The 18420-nt window shown below is 39.4% G+C and overlaps 1 protein-coding gene across 9 annotated transcripts in view; it reads right to left on the bottom strand.

Moving 5' to 3' along the window:
• The window catches only part of HLTF (helicase like transcription factor), a 111284-nt gene extending 95714 nt beyond the window's left edge, over nt 1-15570 (bottom strand). For all 9 annotated transcript variants that reach the window (XM_079763930.1, XM_079763932.1, XM_079763931.1 and 6 more), the window contains exons 1-3: nt 15490-15570; nt 14673-14943; nt 12867-13077 (exon numbers count right to left, since the gene is read on the bottom strand). In XM_079763930.1, the coding sequence (XP_079620056.1) occupies nt 12867-13077; nt 14673-14692 (231 nt within the window). In that variant the 5' untranslated portion in view covers nt 14693-14943; nt 15490-15570. The remainder of the gene's footprint in view (nt 1-12866; nt 13078-14672; nt 14944-15489) is intronic.
• Nucleotides 15571-18420: the final 2850 nt, after the last annotated feature.

The following is an 18420-nucleotide window of genomic DNA, read 5'->3' as shown; positions in this document are numbered from 1 at the left end:
GTGACTCTAAAGGACACACTGAGTCTAATGGATTTAATTGACATTTGTAGAACATTTCACCCCAAAGTAGAATATACATTCTTTTCAAGTGCACATGGATCATTCACAAAGATAGATCTCATGTTAGGACACAAAACAAGTCTCTACAAGTTCAAGAAGATTGAAATCATATCAAACATCTTTTCAGATCACAGTGGAATGAAATTAGAAATGAACTAGAGTTAAAAAACCCAAAAGCATTCATTCAAACACATGGACGCTAAATAGCACGTAATTAAACAATGAAAGGATTACCAATGAGATCAAGAAAGAAGTCAAGTACTTCCTGGAAATTAATGAAAATGAACACATAACAACCCAAAACCTCTGGCACACAGCAAAAGCTATCCTGAGAGGGAAGTTGAAAGCACTACAGGGATACCACAAAAAAACAAGAAATATAAAGTATTCAACCCTACAACTTAAAGAACTAGAAAGAGAACAAAAAAAGTCCAGAGTAAGTAGAAGGAAGGAAAAAATAAAAGATTAGAGCAGAAATAAATAAAATAGAGACTAAAACAACAATACAAAAAATAAATGAAACCAAGAGTTAGTTCTATGAAAGGATAAACAAAATTGATGAACTATTAGCAAGACTCATCAGGAAACAAAGAGAAAGGACCCAAATAAGTAAAATCAGAAACAATAACCACTGACACCACAGAAATACACAGGATTGTAAGAAAATACTATGAACAACAGTATGACAACAAGCTGGACAATGTAGAGGAAATGGACAAATTCCTAGAAAAATACAATCTCCCAAAACTGAATCAGGAAGAATCAGAAAACCTGAATAGGCCAATAACAATTGATGAAATAGAGCAGTAATCAAAAAACTCCCAGCAAACAAAAGCCCGGGTCCAGACAGCTTCACAGGGGAGTTTTACCAAATATTCAAAGATGAACTAACACCTATACTCCTCAAAATATTTTTAAAAATCGAAGAGGAAGGAACACTTCCGAGCTCTTTTTATGAGGCAACCATTATCCTAATTCCAAAATCAGATAAAGACACTACAAAGAAAGAGAATTACAGGCCAATATCCCTGATGAACATAGATGCTAAAATCCTCAACAAAATACTAACAAATCAGATCCAGCAATATATTAAAAAGATCATACACCATGACCAAGTGGGATTTATTCCAGGGATGCAAGTCTGGTACAATATTTGCAAATCAATAAACGCCATACATCACATAAATAAATTGAAAGACAAAATAACATGATCATATTAATAGATGCAGAAAAAACATTCAATAAAATCCAACACCAATTTTCTTATAAAAAAGTCTCAGCAAAGTGGGAATAGAGGAAGCATATCTGAACATGATAAAGGCCATATGTGACAAACCTAGAGCTAAAATCATACTCAATGGGGCGAAAACTAAAACCATTTCCCCTAAGAACAGGAACAAGAAAGGGATGTCTGCTTTCACCACTTTTATTCAACACAGTACTGAAAGTCCTAGGCACTGCGGTCAGACAAGAAGAAATAAAAGGCATCCAAATTGAAAAGGAGGAAGATGACATGATATTGTATGTAGAAAACCCTAAACACTCCACCAAAAAATACTAGATTTAATAAATGAATTTGGCAATTTAGCAAGATACAAAATCAACACCCCAAAATCGTGGCTTTTTTATACACCAATAATGAAATCTCAGAAAGATAAACTAATGAAAAAAATCCCATTTACGATTACAACAGTAGACTGGATGAAGTGGAGGATCGAATCAGCTATTTGGAATAAAAGGTAGAAATAAATGCCCAATTAGAGCAGCAAATAGAAAAAGAGAATTAAAAACAGGAAGAGAGCTTTAAGGGAGCTCTGGGACAACATGAAATGTAACAACATCTGCATTATAGGAATACCAGAAGGGGAAGAGTGTGACCAAAAATCAGAGAACCAGTTTAAAGAAAAGCCAGAAAACCACCCTCAACTGGTGAAGGAAAATGTCACCCAAGATCAGGGGGCACAAAGAGTCCCAATCAAAATAAACCCAAAGAGACCCACACCTAGATACATCATAATTAAAATGGCAAATGTTAAAAGACAAAAAAAGAATCTTAAAAGCAGCAAGAGAGAGATACAAAATTACCTACAAAGGAGTTCCCATGAGAATGCTGGCTGGCTTCTCAAGAGAAACACTTCAGGCCAGAAGGGAGTGGCATGAATTATTCAAAGTTTGAATAATTGAAAAGCAAGGGCTTAAATCCAAGACTACTGGATCCAGCAAGGCTATCATTTAAAATTGAAGGAGAAATAAAAAGCTCTCTAGACAAAAAAAGGAGTACATTACCACCAAACCAACAATGCAAGAAAGGTTAAAGGGACTGCTTTAAGAAGAAAAGGAGAAAGAGAGAATCATAGGCATAAAGAAAATTAAAATGGCAATAAATAAATACCTATCAATATAACCTTAAATGTAAATGGATTAAATGCTCCAGTCAAAAGACATAGGGTGACTGAATGGATAAGAAAACATAGCCATTATATATGCTGTCCACAAGAGACTCTCTCAAAACAAAAGATACAGAATGAGAGTGAAGGGATGTAAAAATATATTCCATGCTAATGGTTAGGAAAAAAAAGCTGGGGTAGCAATACTCATATCAGACAAATAGACTTCACAACAAAGGCCGTAACAAGAGACAAAAAAGGCCACTTCATAATACTAATGGGAATGATTCAACAAGAAAATATAACTGTTGTAAACATATATGCACCCAATATAGAAGCACCCAAGTACATAAACAACAACAACAACAAAAACCTCTTGATGGACTTTAAGGGAGAGATTGACAGCAATACAGTCATAGTAGGGCACTTTAACACCCCACTGACATCACTGGATAGATCTTCCATAAAAAAAAATTAACAAGTAAACAGAGGTCCTAAGTGACACACTAGATCAGATTGATTAATCAATGTTTACAAAACATTACATCCCAAAGTGTGCTTCGCCAGCACAGCCAAGGGTTCGGCGAGCCTGAGGGAGGGCGGGCGAAGGATGAAGAAAAGACAGAGAATAAGCTGGGTCTAGGTGGATCTTCTGTGCCTTGCTGAGGCCAGAGAACAGATCCAGACTGCAAAGCTAAGGCTTTATTTATAGTCAGGGGCAAACAAGTTAATTTACAATGTTTTTGTAAGTTTCACTTGTTTTGGCAGCACTTGCTGCCCCTCCCACAGCCCATTAGCTACCCAGGAAAGATCTAGGGAGCAGTCACAAGATCAAGCTTAATTATGCTTAGAGGACTGTGCCCTCTAAGCTGGGACTTGTTTGCGACTTTGCCAGCAGGTCAGTCTGAGGCTTAACACTATACCCACTCCCTACACCAAAGTGGCAGAATATACATTCTTCTCAAGTGCACATGGAACATTCTCCAAGATAGACCACATGTTAGGGCACAAACAAGTCTATACAAATTCAAGAAGACTTATATAATGCCAAGCATCTTCTCAGATCACATTGGCATGAACTTAGCAGCAAAATAAAAACAAACAAAAAAAAACCACTCAAAAACACTCAAATACAGGGAGGCTAACTAACACTCAAATACAGGGAGGCTAAATGAATGGGTTAGCAATGAGATCAAGCTAGAAATTAAAAACTTACTGGAAAAAAATGAAAATGAACATAAAACCACCCAAAACCTATGGGACATGGTAAATGCAATCCTGAGAACAAAGTTCCTAGAACTACAGGCCTACCTCAGGAAACAAGCAAAAGCACTAATAAACTATCTAACTCTACAACTTAATGAATTAGAAAGAGAACAGCAATAAAAGCCCAGATGAAGTAGAAGGAAGGAAATAATAAAGATCATAACGGAAATAAATGACAAAAAGACAAAAAAAAAAAAAAACAGTATTAAAGACCAATAAATCCAAGAGATGGTTCTTTGAAAAGTAAACAAGATTGATGAACCCCTAGCCAGCCTCATCAAGAAACAAAGAGAGAGGACCCATATAAATAAAAACAAATGAAAGAAGAGTTATAACAATGGACACCACAAATATACAAAGGATTGTAAGCAAATACTATGAACAAGTAAGTATATGCCAACAAACTAGACAACCTGGCAAAAGGGACAAATTCCTAGAAACATGCAATCGTCCAAAACTCAATCAGAAGAATCAGAAAACCTGAGTAGGCCAATAACAACTGATGAAATTGAAGTAGTCATTTAAAAACTTCCAGCATTAAAAAGTCCATAGATGGATTCATAGAATTTTACCAAACATTCAAAGAAGTACTAACACATATCGTCCTACAACTATTGCAAAAAATTCAAGAGGAAGGAACACTTCCAAGTTCTTTTTACAAAGCTAGCATTATCCTAATTCCAAAACACTACAAAGAAAGAAAATTAGAGGCCAATATCCCTGATTAACACAGATGCTAAAATCCTCAAAAAATATTAGCAAAGCAGATCCAACAATATGTTATATTAACAGAGCTAGAACAAATACTCCTAAAATTTATATGGAACCATAAAAGACCCCAAATAGCTGCAGCAATCTTGAGAAAGAAGAAGGAAGTAAAGCGATCACAATGCTGGATATCACATGGGATGATCAAATGGGATTTATACTGGGGATGCAAGGTTGGTACAATATTCACAAATCAATAAATGTGATACATCACATAAACAAACTGAAAGATAAAAACCACATGACCATATAACAGATGCAGAAAAAGCATTTGACAAAATCCAGCACCATTTTTTGATAAAAATTCTCAGTAAAGTGGGAATAGAGGGATCATACCTCAACATAATAAAGGCCAAACCTGCAGCCAACATAATACTCAATGGGCAAAAACTACAAGTGTTTACTTTAATAACAGGAACAAGACAAGGATGTCCATTTTCACCACTCTTACTCAACATAGTACTGGAAGTCCTAGCCACAGCAATCAGAAAAGAAGAAAAGATAAAAGGCATCCAAATTGGAAAGGAGGAACTAAAACTCTCATTATTCGGAGATGACATGATATTGTACATAGAAAACCCTAAAGACTCCACCAGGAAACTACTAAACTTAATAAATGAATTCGGCAAAGTAGAAGGATACTTTCTTAAATCAACATTCTTAAATCAATGGCATTTTTATACACCAATAATGAACTCTCAGAAAGAGAAGCTAAAAAAGCAATCCCATTTACCATTGCAACAACAACAACAAAAAGCAGATACCGGGACAATGGGGGGATAAGGACACATATGTACTACCTTAATAAAGAAAAAAAAAAGGAGATACCTAGGAATAAAATTAACCAGGAGTTAAAAGACCTGTACTTGGAAAACTACAGAACATTGAAAAAAAGAAATATTTGAAGAAACAAATACATGGAAACATATACCATGTTCATGGACTAGAAGAATCAACACCCATTAAAATGTCTATACTATCCAAAGCAATGTACAATTTGATGAAATCACAGTTAAAATATCAAAGGCATAATTCACAGAGCTAGAACAAATACTCCAAAAATTTATATGGAACCATAAAAGACCCAAAATAGCTGCAGCAATCTTGAGAAAGAAGAAGGAAGTAGAAGCAATCACAATGCCAGATATCAAACTACTAGTGGCCCAGTACACAGATTTGTGCAAATTGAAAGGAAATTAATTAGAAGAAATATATTAATATTGCTATTCACCCTTTCTCTATAATAGAAGTGTCAAAGATGAAAGAAAATTAGTAAAATAAATATGAAAATAAGATATAAATTGATTAATAACATAATATAACAACAAAGAAGACATTGATATAAAAACATTGATAAAAACAATGACTGATAAATTGATTAAACTTATTCTAATATATCCCTGTATACCACATTAAGAATAAAAACACTTTCAGAGTGCTTGACTAATTTCCCTTATAATGAAGTATTTACAACTTTAACATCACACGCTCTTCAAACTCAAGAGAAAACAACATATAACTGACCATGTCTGAAAACGTGTTCAGGTAGGAATATTCCTACTCTGTCTAGAGTTTGTCCTGTGATTTATTAATAGTCATCATAAATGCTGGCATCATGGGAAACTGTCTTTGAATTAATTTAAATAGGAGTCCAGTGTCAGACGGGGACAAATCAATTCTTGGAATCAGAACAACCTCTCCTTCCGCAAATCCTGTTAATACTTCAGTTTCAATTATGTTAGGTTGCAATCTTGTGATAATAAATCTAGTCCCATTACAAAGACCCCATTTACTATTAAGATTTCTCAGTAGCATGATGATTGCACCACTTTCAATTTTAATTTATGACATGGCATTCCCAAAGGAGTAATACTATTAAGAAATTCGATGGGAAAATTTTCCTTTTCAGCATCATCTGTTGAGTCAATGGAATCATGACTCAAATATGTGTGAAAATCTCCATCGAGTATATCCAAAATTTCTTCATTGGAGATAAGAAAAGATTAAATGACTTTCAGAAATTATTAGGGGACATTAACTGGTTAAAACCTTGTCTATACAAAAATAAATTGATAGCCAGTTTGAAAATGAATTGCCATGGCCTAGAGCAAAGAATATCCTTACATGATATTATTCTACAATTTCATTATAATTTTTGATATTTTACAACAGCATATTGTACATTTATTTCAAACAAACTTACAAACTAATTCTTTGAATATTTGGCAGCAATTTAAAAAGGACATTGAAGGATTTAACGCCTTCCACAGTGTGGAAGGCCCCCTGGGGAGGCACTTGAGCATTCTAAATTGGCCCCTCTTGCCCTTTTTGCCAAGAGGGACCCTCTTCTCACAATCCAATTGCCCACAGCTGTTGCCTAAGTTTTCTGTTCATGCTGAGGTTGAAGCCTCATGGTGGCTGGTACCATGGATCTATCTCTCGCACAATGGCGTGAGCTGGGCCCTCCCTGGAGAAGAAACCTGGGTTCCCCAAGATATGTGATCAATGCCAGGGCCCTGCCAGCAGGCAAGAGGATCCCAAGGCAGGTGCTGGGCATGGAGGCCATAGGGGCATAAGCTACCAAGGAGACAGAACTGAACCTCACATCACCCTGCTTGGCCCCAGAGGATGGCTGGTTAGTCAAAGACGAGTAAGATCCCTCAGGGGAGGAACAGCCTAAGACAGGCACAGTCACAGAGGGGCCATCAGGAGAGAATTTGGGGGTCAACAGAGGTGGGGCACAGATCCTCACCCCCCAACATTACAGGGGCTTGAACACTCGCCCCTTCTGAGGGAGGTCTCCTGCCCCATGGCTGCTTCGCGCTTCCCATGCCAGCTCAGATCAGGACCCAGGCAACATACAGAGACTTGGCCCAGATCAGATCTGGACCCAGATAACAGAAAGAGACTTGGCCCAGCTTGGATTGGGACCCAGGCAACAGAGAGTTGGCTGATGGCAGCTGCCCTATGTCTAAATCCAGCCTAAATCCAGGAATGCTCAGGGCTTTCTCAAGGATGCAAAATAACCCTTTCCATTAATATTTACAGGATAAAGTAAGATTGTTAGAGTATTAAATTTTGACAGTAAAATAGTCAAGTTTTCAGATTAATTTAAATTGGCTAAATGAAATAAGTGAATATTCAAGAAAATCTAATTGTACAAAAAGCTGTTCCTAAAGTATTATCCAAAATTTCTATTGGTAATTCATTTAATGGTAAAATTGCTTAACACCCAATGAATCCAAAGCAGTCATATTCTTGTGCAAAAATTAAAAATAAAAGTCATCAAGACTGCATTAATTTTTTTTACAATAGCCTCATAATAATTAATCAAAAAAGGATAGTAGAATAATATCCTGTAAGAAATATCCTGTAAGTGAATTACATCAAGCCTTAATTGCTTTAAAATTTTACTTTAAAAATTATTTTTCATTTATAATGCTGATAAGACACCCATGAAAAATCTTATGGTGTCAAAATAAGCCAAAGGAAAATCATTTAGAGAAAAATCAAAAGGATCTCAAGTCTAATTTATAGAAAAGAGTTCTTTATTAACCTTTGGTCGAGAATATGTTTATATTTCCAGAAAACTCCAAAGCCCATATGGATTCCTGCAACAACAGATCCCAGAGAGGAGCTGGTAGGACTGTTTCCAGCCACAGAATAAGTAGTGGCCCCTGAGAACAGAGGAGAAATAATCCAGAAATAAAAATAGTGAAGATGCCTTGCCATGCTAGCAGTCAGCACCTCTGCATTGCTGCAGGTTGCCCAGGACTAAGAGCAAAGAAGGTCGGTGTGCATGCACTTCCAGACCATGTGTGCACACCCTTCTGCATAGAAGTCAAAAATGTTTGATGTTTTGTGTTCTACCAGGACCCCTGACTTGAGGGTCTTGCTTTATTTCTAACACAGGGAATAGTATTAACTGCCACATTAAAAGAAATGTTATACTTCAGGCATTAACCATTTTTACAGATGGATCCAGTTCTGGAAAGGATGGATCTACTGCAGCAGGAGAGCAAAGGTCCTTAAAACCCCTTATATTTCAGTAGAAATACAAGCTCCTATTTATGCCTTAATAGATCTTGCTATGGAGCCCATTCAACCTATAGTAATAGTGCTTATGTGGTAGGTATGGCCAAAATTATTGATATATCTACTATAGAGCACACAATTCAGAGGAACTTTTCATTTAATTTTCAGCCTTTAAAATGTTATTAAAGAAAGACAATTTCCATGTTTTATTGGAAGCAATGTCCTCAGTCTGTTATCCACCTTTCTGTGCCAACTTTAGGGGTAAATCCCCAAAGACTTAAACCTAATCAAATCTGACAAAATGGATGTCACTCAATAGTGGAAAGAGCCAATTGCACTCTTAAAATCATTTATTAAAACAAAAAGGGGGAGACAGGTGTTATGTATCACCTCAAAAGAGGCTCAGTCATGCTTTTTATACTTTAAAATTTTTGAATTATAATGCAAAGGATTGTACAGCAGGTAAAGGGCATCAGGCCTCCTGTACAATAGCTTCCACCGAGTTAGCTAGGTGGAAGGAAGCATAAACCAGACAAGAGTTTTATCAGATTCAGTAATAATGTGGGGAAGAGGTTGTGTTTTATATCTTTCCCGAAGGGGCAATGCAGCCAATTTGGGTGCCAGAGTGTTACGTCCATCACCACAATGGACCCAGAGAAGCTCCTGTGTCCCTTCACTCAAAAGGACTGAGAGCTGCACTGATGACAGCAAAGCGGAAGAAGAAAACTGAAAGCTAAGCAAGGGACTGAGGTGCCAACATGGAGTCATCTGAAGAAAACTACTGAAGCACAGCAGATTGTGGAAAAGCAAGAAGTTGAAGCTACTTCTTCAATCATGTTTCTGGCCATGCTAGCATTGATTAGCTACCAGCCTTTCTGCAAACTCTTGCACAGCCAAGTCTGAGGACTCTTGAGTAAATCAGCAAAAGAAACTTTCATTTAGTAGGAAAATGTTACTGTAGTTTGATTTCTTTATTGTTGTGTTGCATTGGCATTGTTTTATTAATAGCCATGTCTGGATTTTGCATTGGCATTGCTTTGGTAATGTTTTAATAGTCAGAAATTTGTTCTTAATGTTTAAATTTTACTTCCATTATTAGTAGCTTAAATTTAAAAGAAAGGGTGAGACGTAGGAAGCGGTTATAGGGTTAAGCCTCGGACTGACCTGCTGGCAAAGTCACAAACAAGTCCCAAGCTTGGAAGGGCACAGTCCTCTAAGCATAATTAAGCTTGATCTTGTGACTGCTCCCTAGATCTTTCCTGGGTAGCTAGTGGGCTGTGGGAGGGGCAGCAAGTGCTGCCAAAACAAGTGAAACGTACAAGAACATTGTCAATTGCCTTGTTTGTCCCTGATTATAAATAAAACCTCAGCTTCGCAGTCTGGATCGGTTCTGTGGCCTCAGCCAGGCACAGAAAGATCCACCCAGGCTCCCAGCTTCAGAATTTATTTCTGCGTCTTGTTTTCTTTATTTCTATTATTTTCTCAATCCCTGGCCGCCTCCATTTAGAACCGGTTCGTTCATCTCTCTCTCTGCGCGGGACGCGGAAGAGGGAGATCCCCGCCATGTCTGGCCCCCGCTGCATCAGGCCCCCCGCACAGGGAAGCAGCCAAAATGTGAAGAAAAAGAAACAGGTCACAAATGAAAGAAATGGAGGAAAGCAAACTACTGGATATAGACTTCAAAACCACGGTTATAAGGTTTTTCAAGAATTTTCTAGAAACCTCGGAGAAATTTAGTGAGACCCTCAAGGATATGAAAAAGGACCAACTAGAAATTAAGCATACACTGACTGAAATAAAGAATAATTCACAGAGCTCCAACAGAGGATCTCAAGGATCAAGTCAAAGATTTGAAATACGAAGAAACAAAAAACACCCAACTGGAAAAGCAAAAAGAAAAAAGAATCCAAAAATATGAAGATAGTGTAAGGAGCCACTGGGACAACTTCAAGCGCACCAACATCCGAATTATGGGGGTGCCTGAAGAAGAGAGAGAACAAGATACTGAAAACCTATTTGAAGAAATAATGACAGAAAACTTCCCCTACCTGGTGAAAGAAATAGACTTACAAGTCCAGGAAGCCCAGAGAACCCCAAACAAGAGGAATCCAAAGAGGACCACACCAAGACACATCATAATTAAAATGTCAAGAGCAAAAGACAAAGAGAGAATCTTAAAAGCAGCAAGAGAAAAACTGTTAGTTACCTACAAGGGAGCACCCATACAACTGTCAGCTGATTTCTCAACAGAAACTATGCAGGCCAGAAGGGAGTGGCAAGAAATATTCAAAGTGATGAATAGCAAGAACCTACAACCAAGATTACTCTACCCAGCAAAGCTATCATTTAGAAATGAAGGTCAGATAAAGAGCTTCACAGATAAGAAAAAGCTAAAGGAGTTAATCACCGCCAAACCAGTATTATATGAAATGCTGAAGGGTATTCTTAAAGAAGAGGAAGAAGAAGAAAAAGGTAAAGATAAAATTATGAACAACAAAGTGACAACTAATACATATCTATCAACAAGTGAACCTAAAAATCAAGTGAATAAAAAATCTGATGAACAGAACAAACTGGTGAATATAATAGAATAGGGCATAGAAAGGGAGTGGACTGACAATTCTCGGGGGAAAGGGGGTGTGGGGGGTGCGGGAAGAGACTGGACAAAAATTGTAATCTATGGATGAGGACAGTGCGGGGGGTGGTGGGTAAGGGCAGAGGGTGGGGTGGGAACTGGGTGGATGGGAGCTATGGGGGAAAAAAGAGGAACAACTATAATAATCTGAACAATAAAGACTTATTAAAAAGAAAAAAAAGAGAAAAATATGGGAGAACAGAAAAACTGACAAATCTAGTACTTTCCATAGAACAGATATAGTTTCTTCAACAAATCAATGACATGAAATAAAAGGGGGTTTAGGGAGAGGGATGACTTACGAGATGTAACAACCATATGCAATATATGAATTTTGTTTTGATTATGATTTGAAAAAATGAACTATAAAAATTCATTTTTAAACAATCAAGAAAACTGATTATGGAATAGAATGAGAAATTATTATTAATTTTGTTATGGGTATAAAGATTTTTAGTATAAAAGGACAGATGAAAAGAAAAAAGGATGAAACAAATGTGCAAAAAGCTTGTTAACTGCTGAATCTGAATCATAGGTATATGCAGTTTATTGTATTATTTTACTTTTATGCATGTTTAAAATTTTTCATAATCAATTTAAAAATAAAACTAGAATTATATTATCCAGGTAATACAGAGACAGTATGGACAACCATAACAAAGACAACTACTTAACAGAGAAATCACATATTCTCTATCTCTATCTGTACATGCCTATCTATGTATCTCTCTCTCTCTCTCTCTCTCTCACACACACACACACACACACACACACACAATGACGAGAACAGAGATAAAGACAGACACGGGAAGAAAAATTGGTAGACATAGAGTCTTAAGAAAAAAATACCTAAAAATAGACAATTCCCCTATCTAGTAAGAGTTATCTTCCTAAATTAAAAATATTAAAATGTACCCCAACTGGTGTTGCTCAGTGGTTGAGCAGCGACCCATGAGGTCACAGATGGATTCCTAATCAGTCAAGGCACATGCCCAAGTTGCAGACTCAGTCCCCAGAAGGGGCATGCAGGAGGCAGCCAATCAATGATTCTCTCTCATCACTGATGTTTCTATCCTTCTCTCCCTCTCCCTTACGAAAAATCTAAAATTAATAAAACCACATGTTGTTTTTTAAATTAAGGTGTAGAAATGTGCTGAGGGGCAGAAGAAGAGAAAGCAATGGACTGACTTGGAAGTCATTTTATAAATGTACATTACAGTTTTTGTGCCTTTTTGGCAAATCATATAACCCTCCTGAGCTTGTTCTTCAGTTACAGAAAGGAGATAATAGATGCCCTATATACCTCAGAGTCAATGTAGCCATCAAATGAGACCATACAGAAAAACGTGCTTTGTATATTACAAGTATAATATAAATGTAAAGGAATATTAGTCATTAGATATTTAACTCTTGACCATATATATTTCAATTACTTAAAGTAAAAACAAAATTAGCCCTAGCTGGTTTGGCTCAGTGGATAGAGCGTCGGTCTGTGGACTGAAGGGTCCTCAGTTCGATTCCGGTCAAGGGCACAATGCTGGGGTTGTGGGCTAGATCCCCAGTAGGGGGCAGTCTCTCTCTCCCTCTCTCTTCCTCTCTGAAATCAATAAAAATATATAGTAAAAATAATGCACATATCACCATCTAATTTTTATTTTCTAGGTTAATACCATAAATACATCACATTTTAACTTAACGTCTAAGGTTATACTCACTACTCCAGTGTAATAACGTAGTCCAACTACATGGCTTCTCAAAGTTCCAAATAAAACTGAATCTAACTCTTCATCACTAGTTAGGAAGTCATCCGGAGGGATAATATCTTGGAATTCAAAACGGGGAAAGAAAGTTGGATATGAGAGGCGTGGAAAATTTCCATGGACTCCGCCATACTGGACAGTCTGCAAGTACTTCCAAACAGGATCTCTATTTTAAAAAAAAAGGCAGAGGAAAAAAATTTAAATCAAGTATTTCTGAAAGACCATACCATATTCATAGGCCAATTGTTTTCTCACATTTTATTTCAACAAATTAATTCTTATGTGGGAATTTCTGCATAAGATTAAGAAAGTGTTACTCTAGCCCTAACCGGTTTGGCTCAGTGGATGGAGCGTCATCCGGCCTGCGGACTCAAGGGTCCCAGGTTCGATTACGGTCAAGGGCATGTACCCTGGTTGGGGGCACATCCCCAGTAGCGGGTGTGCAGGAGGCAGCTGATCGATGTTTCTAACTCTCTCTCCCTCTCCCTTCCTCTCTGTAAAAAATCAATAAAATATGTTTAAAAAAAAAAGTGTTACTCTGTCTAGTTAAAGCAGGATTTGAGTCAGTTGGGGAGGAACCCTACCTATTCAGTAATGCCTCTTCTAACCACAGATATTGAAAATGAAAAACCCAATAAGGGTTCACAAATCTTTTTCCTAGTGATTATCTATTTAAATTAAAATGTATTCGATGTCTGTAACTTTATATGCCAAAATTTCAATGGAGATTGAGCTAGAAGCCTTGCAAATATAGAACTATTATTATATGTGAAGCAGTTTACATAATTACAGATAACACATTCAGCATCCATTACTTTATTTTTTTAAATTTCTTTATTGATTAAGGTATCACATATTTGTCCTCATCCCCCCATTCCCATCCCAAACCCCTCCCCACGCATGCCCCCACCCCCCTGTTGTCCGTGACCACTGGTTAGGCTCATATGCAGGCATACTAGTCCTTTGGTTGATCTCTCCCCCTTACCCCCACCCTCCCCTACCTTCCCTCTGAGGTTTGACAGTCTGATCGAGCATCCATTACTTTAATTCCTTCCTTATCTTATTCAGGTATTCAAACCATGCCACCATCAGAGGCTGACTGACCTAAAGGCCTCCCATTCCCGTTGGTTTAAGGGTAACTTTAATCCCATTATAAATAACTATTTCAGGACCGCGCATGTAAACCAATTTGAATACTGAAAAGTAAGGGGGACGTCAGCTGGGGGGCTTCCAGGATGTTTCCACTCTCCTAGGACCAGGTGGAAGGTACTTCACCTGCGTTTTCCTTGCAGGTCATGCGAACCTCTTTTGGCTCCTCTGCAAATATATATTTGCTGGTCAGTGTGTGCACATCAACTGTGAGCTACTTAGGGTCAAGGGCTGTCCTCCTAGGCCCTGTATCCGAGCACAAAGCCTAACGCACAGTGGGTTTCCAATGGGCGTTCTGCTGAATAAGGCGCAGGAGAGATCCCGCTAAGGACTGGAGCTTTGAGCCCCAGAACCCTCCCTCCCCACAGCCCCGGACAGAGATTTCTCCAAGGCCCTGGCACCGGACTCGCCTGAGGAGCCTCCCCTCACCAACCAAGATTACGCTTTTAATTCTACCGAAGACCTATGAGCCACCAGCAAAACGAATACACGCGCCCAAACAGCGCGGGAACCGCGAAAGGAACGCGGGGAAGGTCGGGTTCATTTGGGGACACCTCCAGGCCGTTACCCCGCAGCGTCCCCCTCCCTCCATCCCTTCACCTCTTGACTCACCTCTTGAACATCCAGGACATGGCGCAGGGTGGGTGACGCAGGTGACGCTTGGGTGCCCGGGGTCGTTCTCAGCCGCCTGGACGCACCTCCGTGCAGGGCCTGCAGCCGAGAAGCCGGCCGCACTCCCCGGCGCCGGAGGCGGGGCGCACGACGGTCGGCTCAGGCGCCGGGAGTCGAACCCGACGCGGACGCCGTCTCCTTCCCACAACAATCGGGGAAACCGCCGGGGCTTCGTGACTGGCACGGGGAACACTCAATCACGAGGCGGGGCCTAGGAAGGTGAGCCAATCAGAGCACCGAAGGGCGGGCAACTACGCCCGGCTCAGGGATTCAAAGACCGCGGGGCGGGGTCCAGGCTGCGGGGGCGGTTCATCCGGGTTCTTCCCCCCGAGGCGGGTGCGCGGGAAAGCCCAGCAGTCCCACCTGGGCGGCCGGTGCCCCGGTTCGTTTGGCTCCCTGCCTGGAACCGGGGGAAACGGTGCGCCTTTCCGCCGTGTTCCCCAAGTCCGAAGCCTCGGCCCCCTTCCTCGGGCCTCGCTGCAGCCTGCTTCTAACTCCCCGCGATGCTAGCCGTACAGTAACGATAATAAAGCGCAATGTGCTAATTAGGCCTGGAGGGCAGCCGGCCGTCCCTGCCCTGGCCCAGGGGCGGGAGGGGAGGAAGGCCCACTCGGGCACGAATTCCGGGCATCAGGCCTCTAGTATATGCACAGGGTTTTCCTCTGAATAAACTCCGCAATTTATGAGCGTGGGGGTACCGGCGAGATCATTTCCCTGCCTGAGGTTAAGCCTGTGTAGTTGCCTTCAAAATACTCACTTTACACCCGGCGGGCTGAACTTGGAGACACGCCGAGCTCAGAGGAGCTCCGCTGGAGTTGAGATTTACCGAGTACCCCCTCCACCTCTTTTTTTAAAGGGACAGCTTCATTTCCAGTAGAGGAAAACCATCAAAGGCGGGGATTGCTGAAAGGGTTGGGCTGGCGATCCGATGCCCTTGCGGGTCGGGGCTGCCCTGGAGCTGCCTGCTTCTGAGAGTCTGACTGGGATCAGAGAACTGTGGGCTTCGGGTGGCTGGGTGGCTGGGTGGGCAGGGCTGGTCTCCGTGGGCTTGGTGGGCCCTGACTCAGAAGGCCTTTTACCTGGGGCGGCAGCAGCACAGGGCTGGCAGCTGGTGGTGGCGCTGACCTGCTCTAAGGCTCCGGGTAACTGTCAGAATTGCAGGATCAAAGAGGACATGTATCTGTGAATGCGGATCAATGTTGACACTTGCCCTCCCTAGAATGACGCATTTTACACTTCCCTCAGCAGAGCATGAGAGGTGGTCTGTGAAAGAGTTTTTTCATGAGGCATTGTTCATTACCTTAAACTACCATGAACTGTAAACATGAACCAGCAATGGAATGAGAAATCAAATTTGCAGCAATTTATTACTTCCTTTTACTAAACAGTAGGAAGATGAAGACAGTGGCATTTCAAATTATTTTCATTACTTTACTTTCTTCTGGAAGTAGTAGGAGGCAAATGGCAATATAGTTCAATTTTGGTATGCTAGACTCTAAATAAGTTCTTGAAAAATATGCCAGAAAATGCCCTGATTGGATATGTTCTGTGTGCAAAGTTAATGAAGAAGCCATGTTCATTAGACTAAAAGATAAAATTCCAAATGTGAAACTACAAAACTTGAGACCTATGTGTAATGACTGTCCCATCATTAAAGAACCCAGATTGAATGACATAAAAATGTACTATTTAATGTCAACATTTTTGTCCATCTAGTCACTATTTAATATCTCAGATCTAGCTACTGAACTTGAGCACTTTTTCACTTAATCATTCTTTTTTATAAATGAAGTTCAGTTTGTACTAGTTTGGTTAAAATGTTACAATAGAACTATCACACTAGATAATGTATTCAGCAAAATGAACATTTGTAACTGAAAAAAAGAATGGAAACTATAGAGTGACCTGTGTCGGACTGTTCTGTAAGGAGGATGGTGAGGAAGATAATGGTCAGATTACATAGAAATTAATGGTCTATGGCAGAGTTTGTATTTCATTTTAACTGCAATAGAAAGCCATTGAATGTTTTAAGCAGGGCAATGACAATCTGAATTAGCTTTAAAAAGTCACTCTGGCAGCTCTGGAGAATGTATTATGGGAACAAGAACAGAGGCAGAAAGACTGGTTAATTGATAATTAGAAAACAATTGTGTCCAGATAAGAGATGATGGTGGTTTGGAATGGGGAGGTGATGAAATTAAGAGAACCAACAGAGTTTACTGATGGATTTTAATGTGGGTGTTGATGGTGGGAAAGGAATAAAAAATTCTTCGAGCCACCCACCTCCTAGTCCCAAACTTTTTTTCTCATACTCCCCCACTTTTTGCAAATTAATCATGTCACTTCCTGCTTGATGCTGTGAGCATGAAATCAAAGAATGGTATGTGTGGCTCTATATAATCTATCCCCTACCTTCCATTCCTGTCACTTCCCAACCCACTCTGCCTAAAATGGTCTTCACTAACTTCTCTAAAAATTATGAATATTTTCATATGTACCCACAAGGCCATTTTCAAACCCAACAAGATTAATAAATCAATCCTTGGTATCTTCTAATAACTAGTTCATAATCAAATTTTCAGTTGTCTCAAAAAGAGTTCTTTTATAATTTGTTAACGAAATAGAATTTTGAAGACCTTGGCAAAAAACAATCAATTAATCAGAAAAGCAAAAAACTTTAAGAATCTGTATTTCCAAAAAGAAAGAAAAAAGAATCTGTATTTCCATAAGTCTGCCTTCAATACAAAAACCTCCATGTTTTTGTCATAACTAATAGATTCTGGGAGAATCTATGATACTATAAGAGCTTGTTTGTTTGTTTGCTTTCCTCACACCAAAGGAGATCGAGACAATGTTCGAAGGAGAATTTTCACAGAATACATCTGTAAGTGGGTCTTATGGAAAGGGCCTGGAAAATCAATACTTTGAACCAAGAGTCACAAAGGAGGTATGATAGACAGCCTAACAAAGTTTCTGGAGATCCCATAAGAAAAGAAAGCTGTGCCTCATTTTTCAGAGAGTAACCTCAAAATTCTGCAGATCTTAGAAAGAGAGCCCCAGAGACCAGAAATGTGTCAGGGCAATGAAGGAGTAAAGGCTAATGAGGTGGCCCTGTTAAGGGGCCCAAGGGTAGCCTTTCAAAATCCTAAAAAAGTCCCCAGGGAGCCTCTAGCACTGTGAAGGCTGGAGGCTTTCAATAGTTCATGGTTCTAGTGAACAGAAGCAAGGAGGCTGGTGCCACAAAGTTGAAAAGAAAAAGGGTAAGAAAAAGGAGACTGAATTTGAAACCTGAATTTGACTTGAAATCTTAAAAGGACTGAAGTGCCTGGAAATGGCTCTATTAAGTTTCCTCTCCTTAGGCAAAATAAAGGTTTAAGACCAATTAAGTTCAATAAATATAAAGGTCTATCTTTGCAAATGAAATCACTGATTGAAATTAATTCTACCGAAGGTCAGGTTCTCCTGGGTTTGGGGCTGGAGCCCCAGTAGGGGGCATGCAGGAGGCAACCAATCAATGATTCTCTGTCATCATTGATTTTTCTCTCTCTCCCTTTCCCTTCCTCTCTGAAATCAATAAAAATATATTTGAAAATAAAATATTTTGTGACTTAGTTATTTACAGTTGAATTTTCTTACACTTAATTAAGACCCCTACATATTCAGGGTCAGATTCCTGGGTACAACCACA

The sequence above is a fragment of the Cnephaeus nilssonii genome (genome assembly GCF_951640355.1).
Source record: "Cnephaeus nilssonii genome assembly, chromosome: 3".
In the NCBI taxonomy this organism is placed as follows: Eukaryota; Metazoa; Chordata; class Mammalia; order Chiroptera; family Vespertilionidae; genus Cnephaeus; species Cnephaeus nilssonii.
The sequence above is the reverse complement of the archived record's forward strand: the minus strand, read 5'-3'. Positions and strand labels throughout refer to the sequence as shown.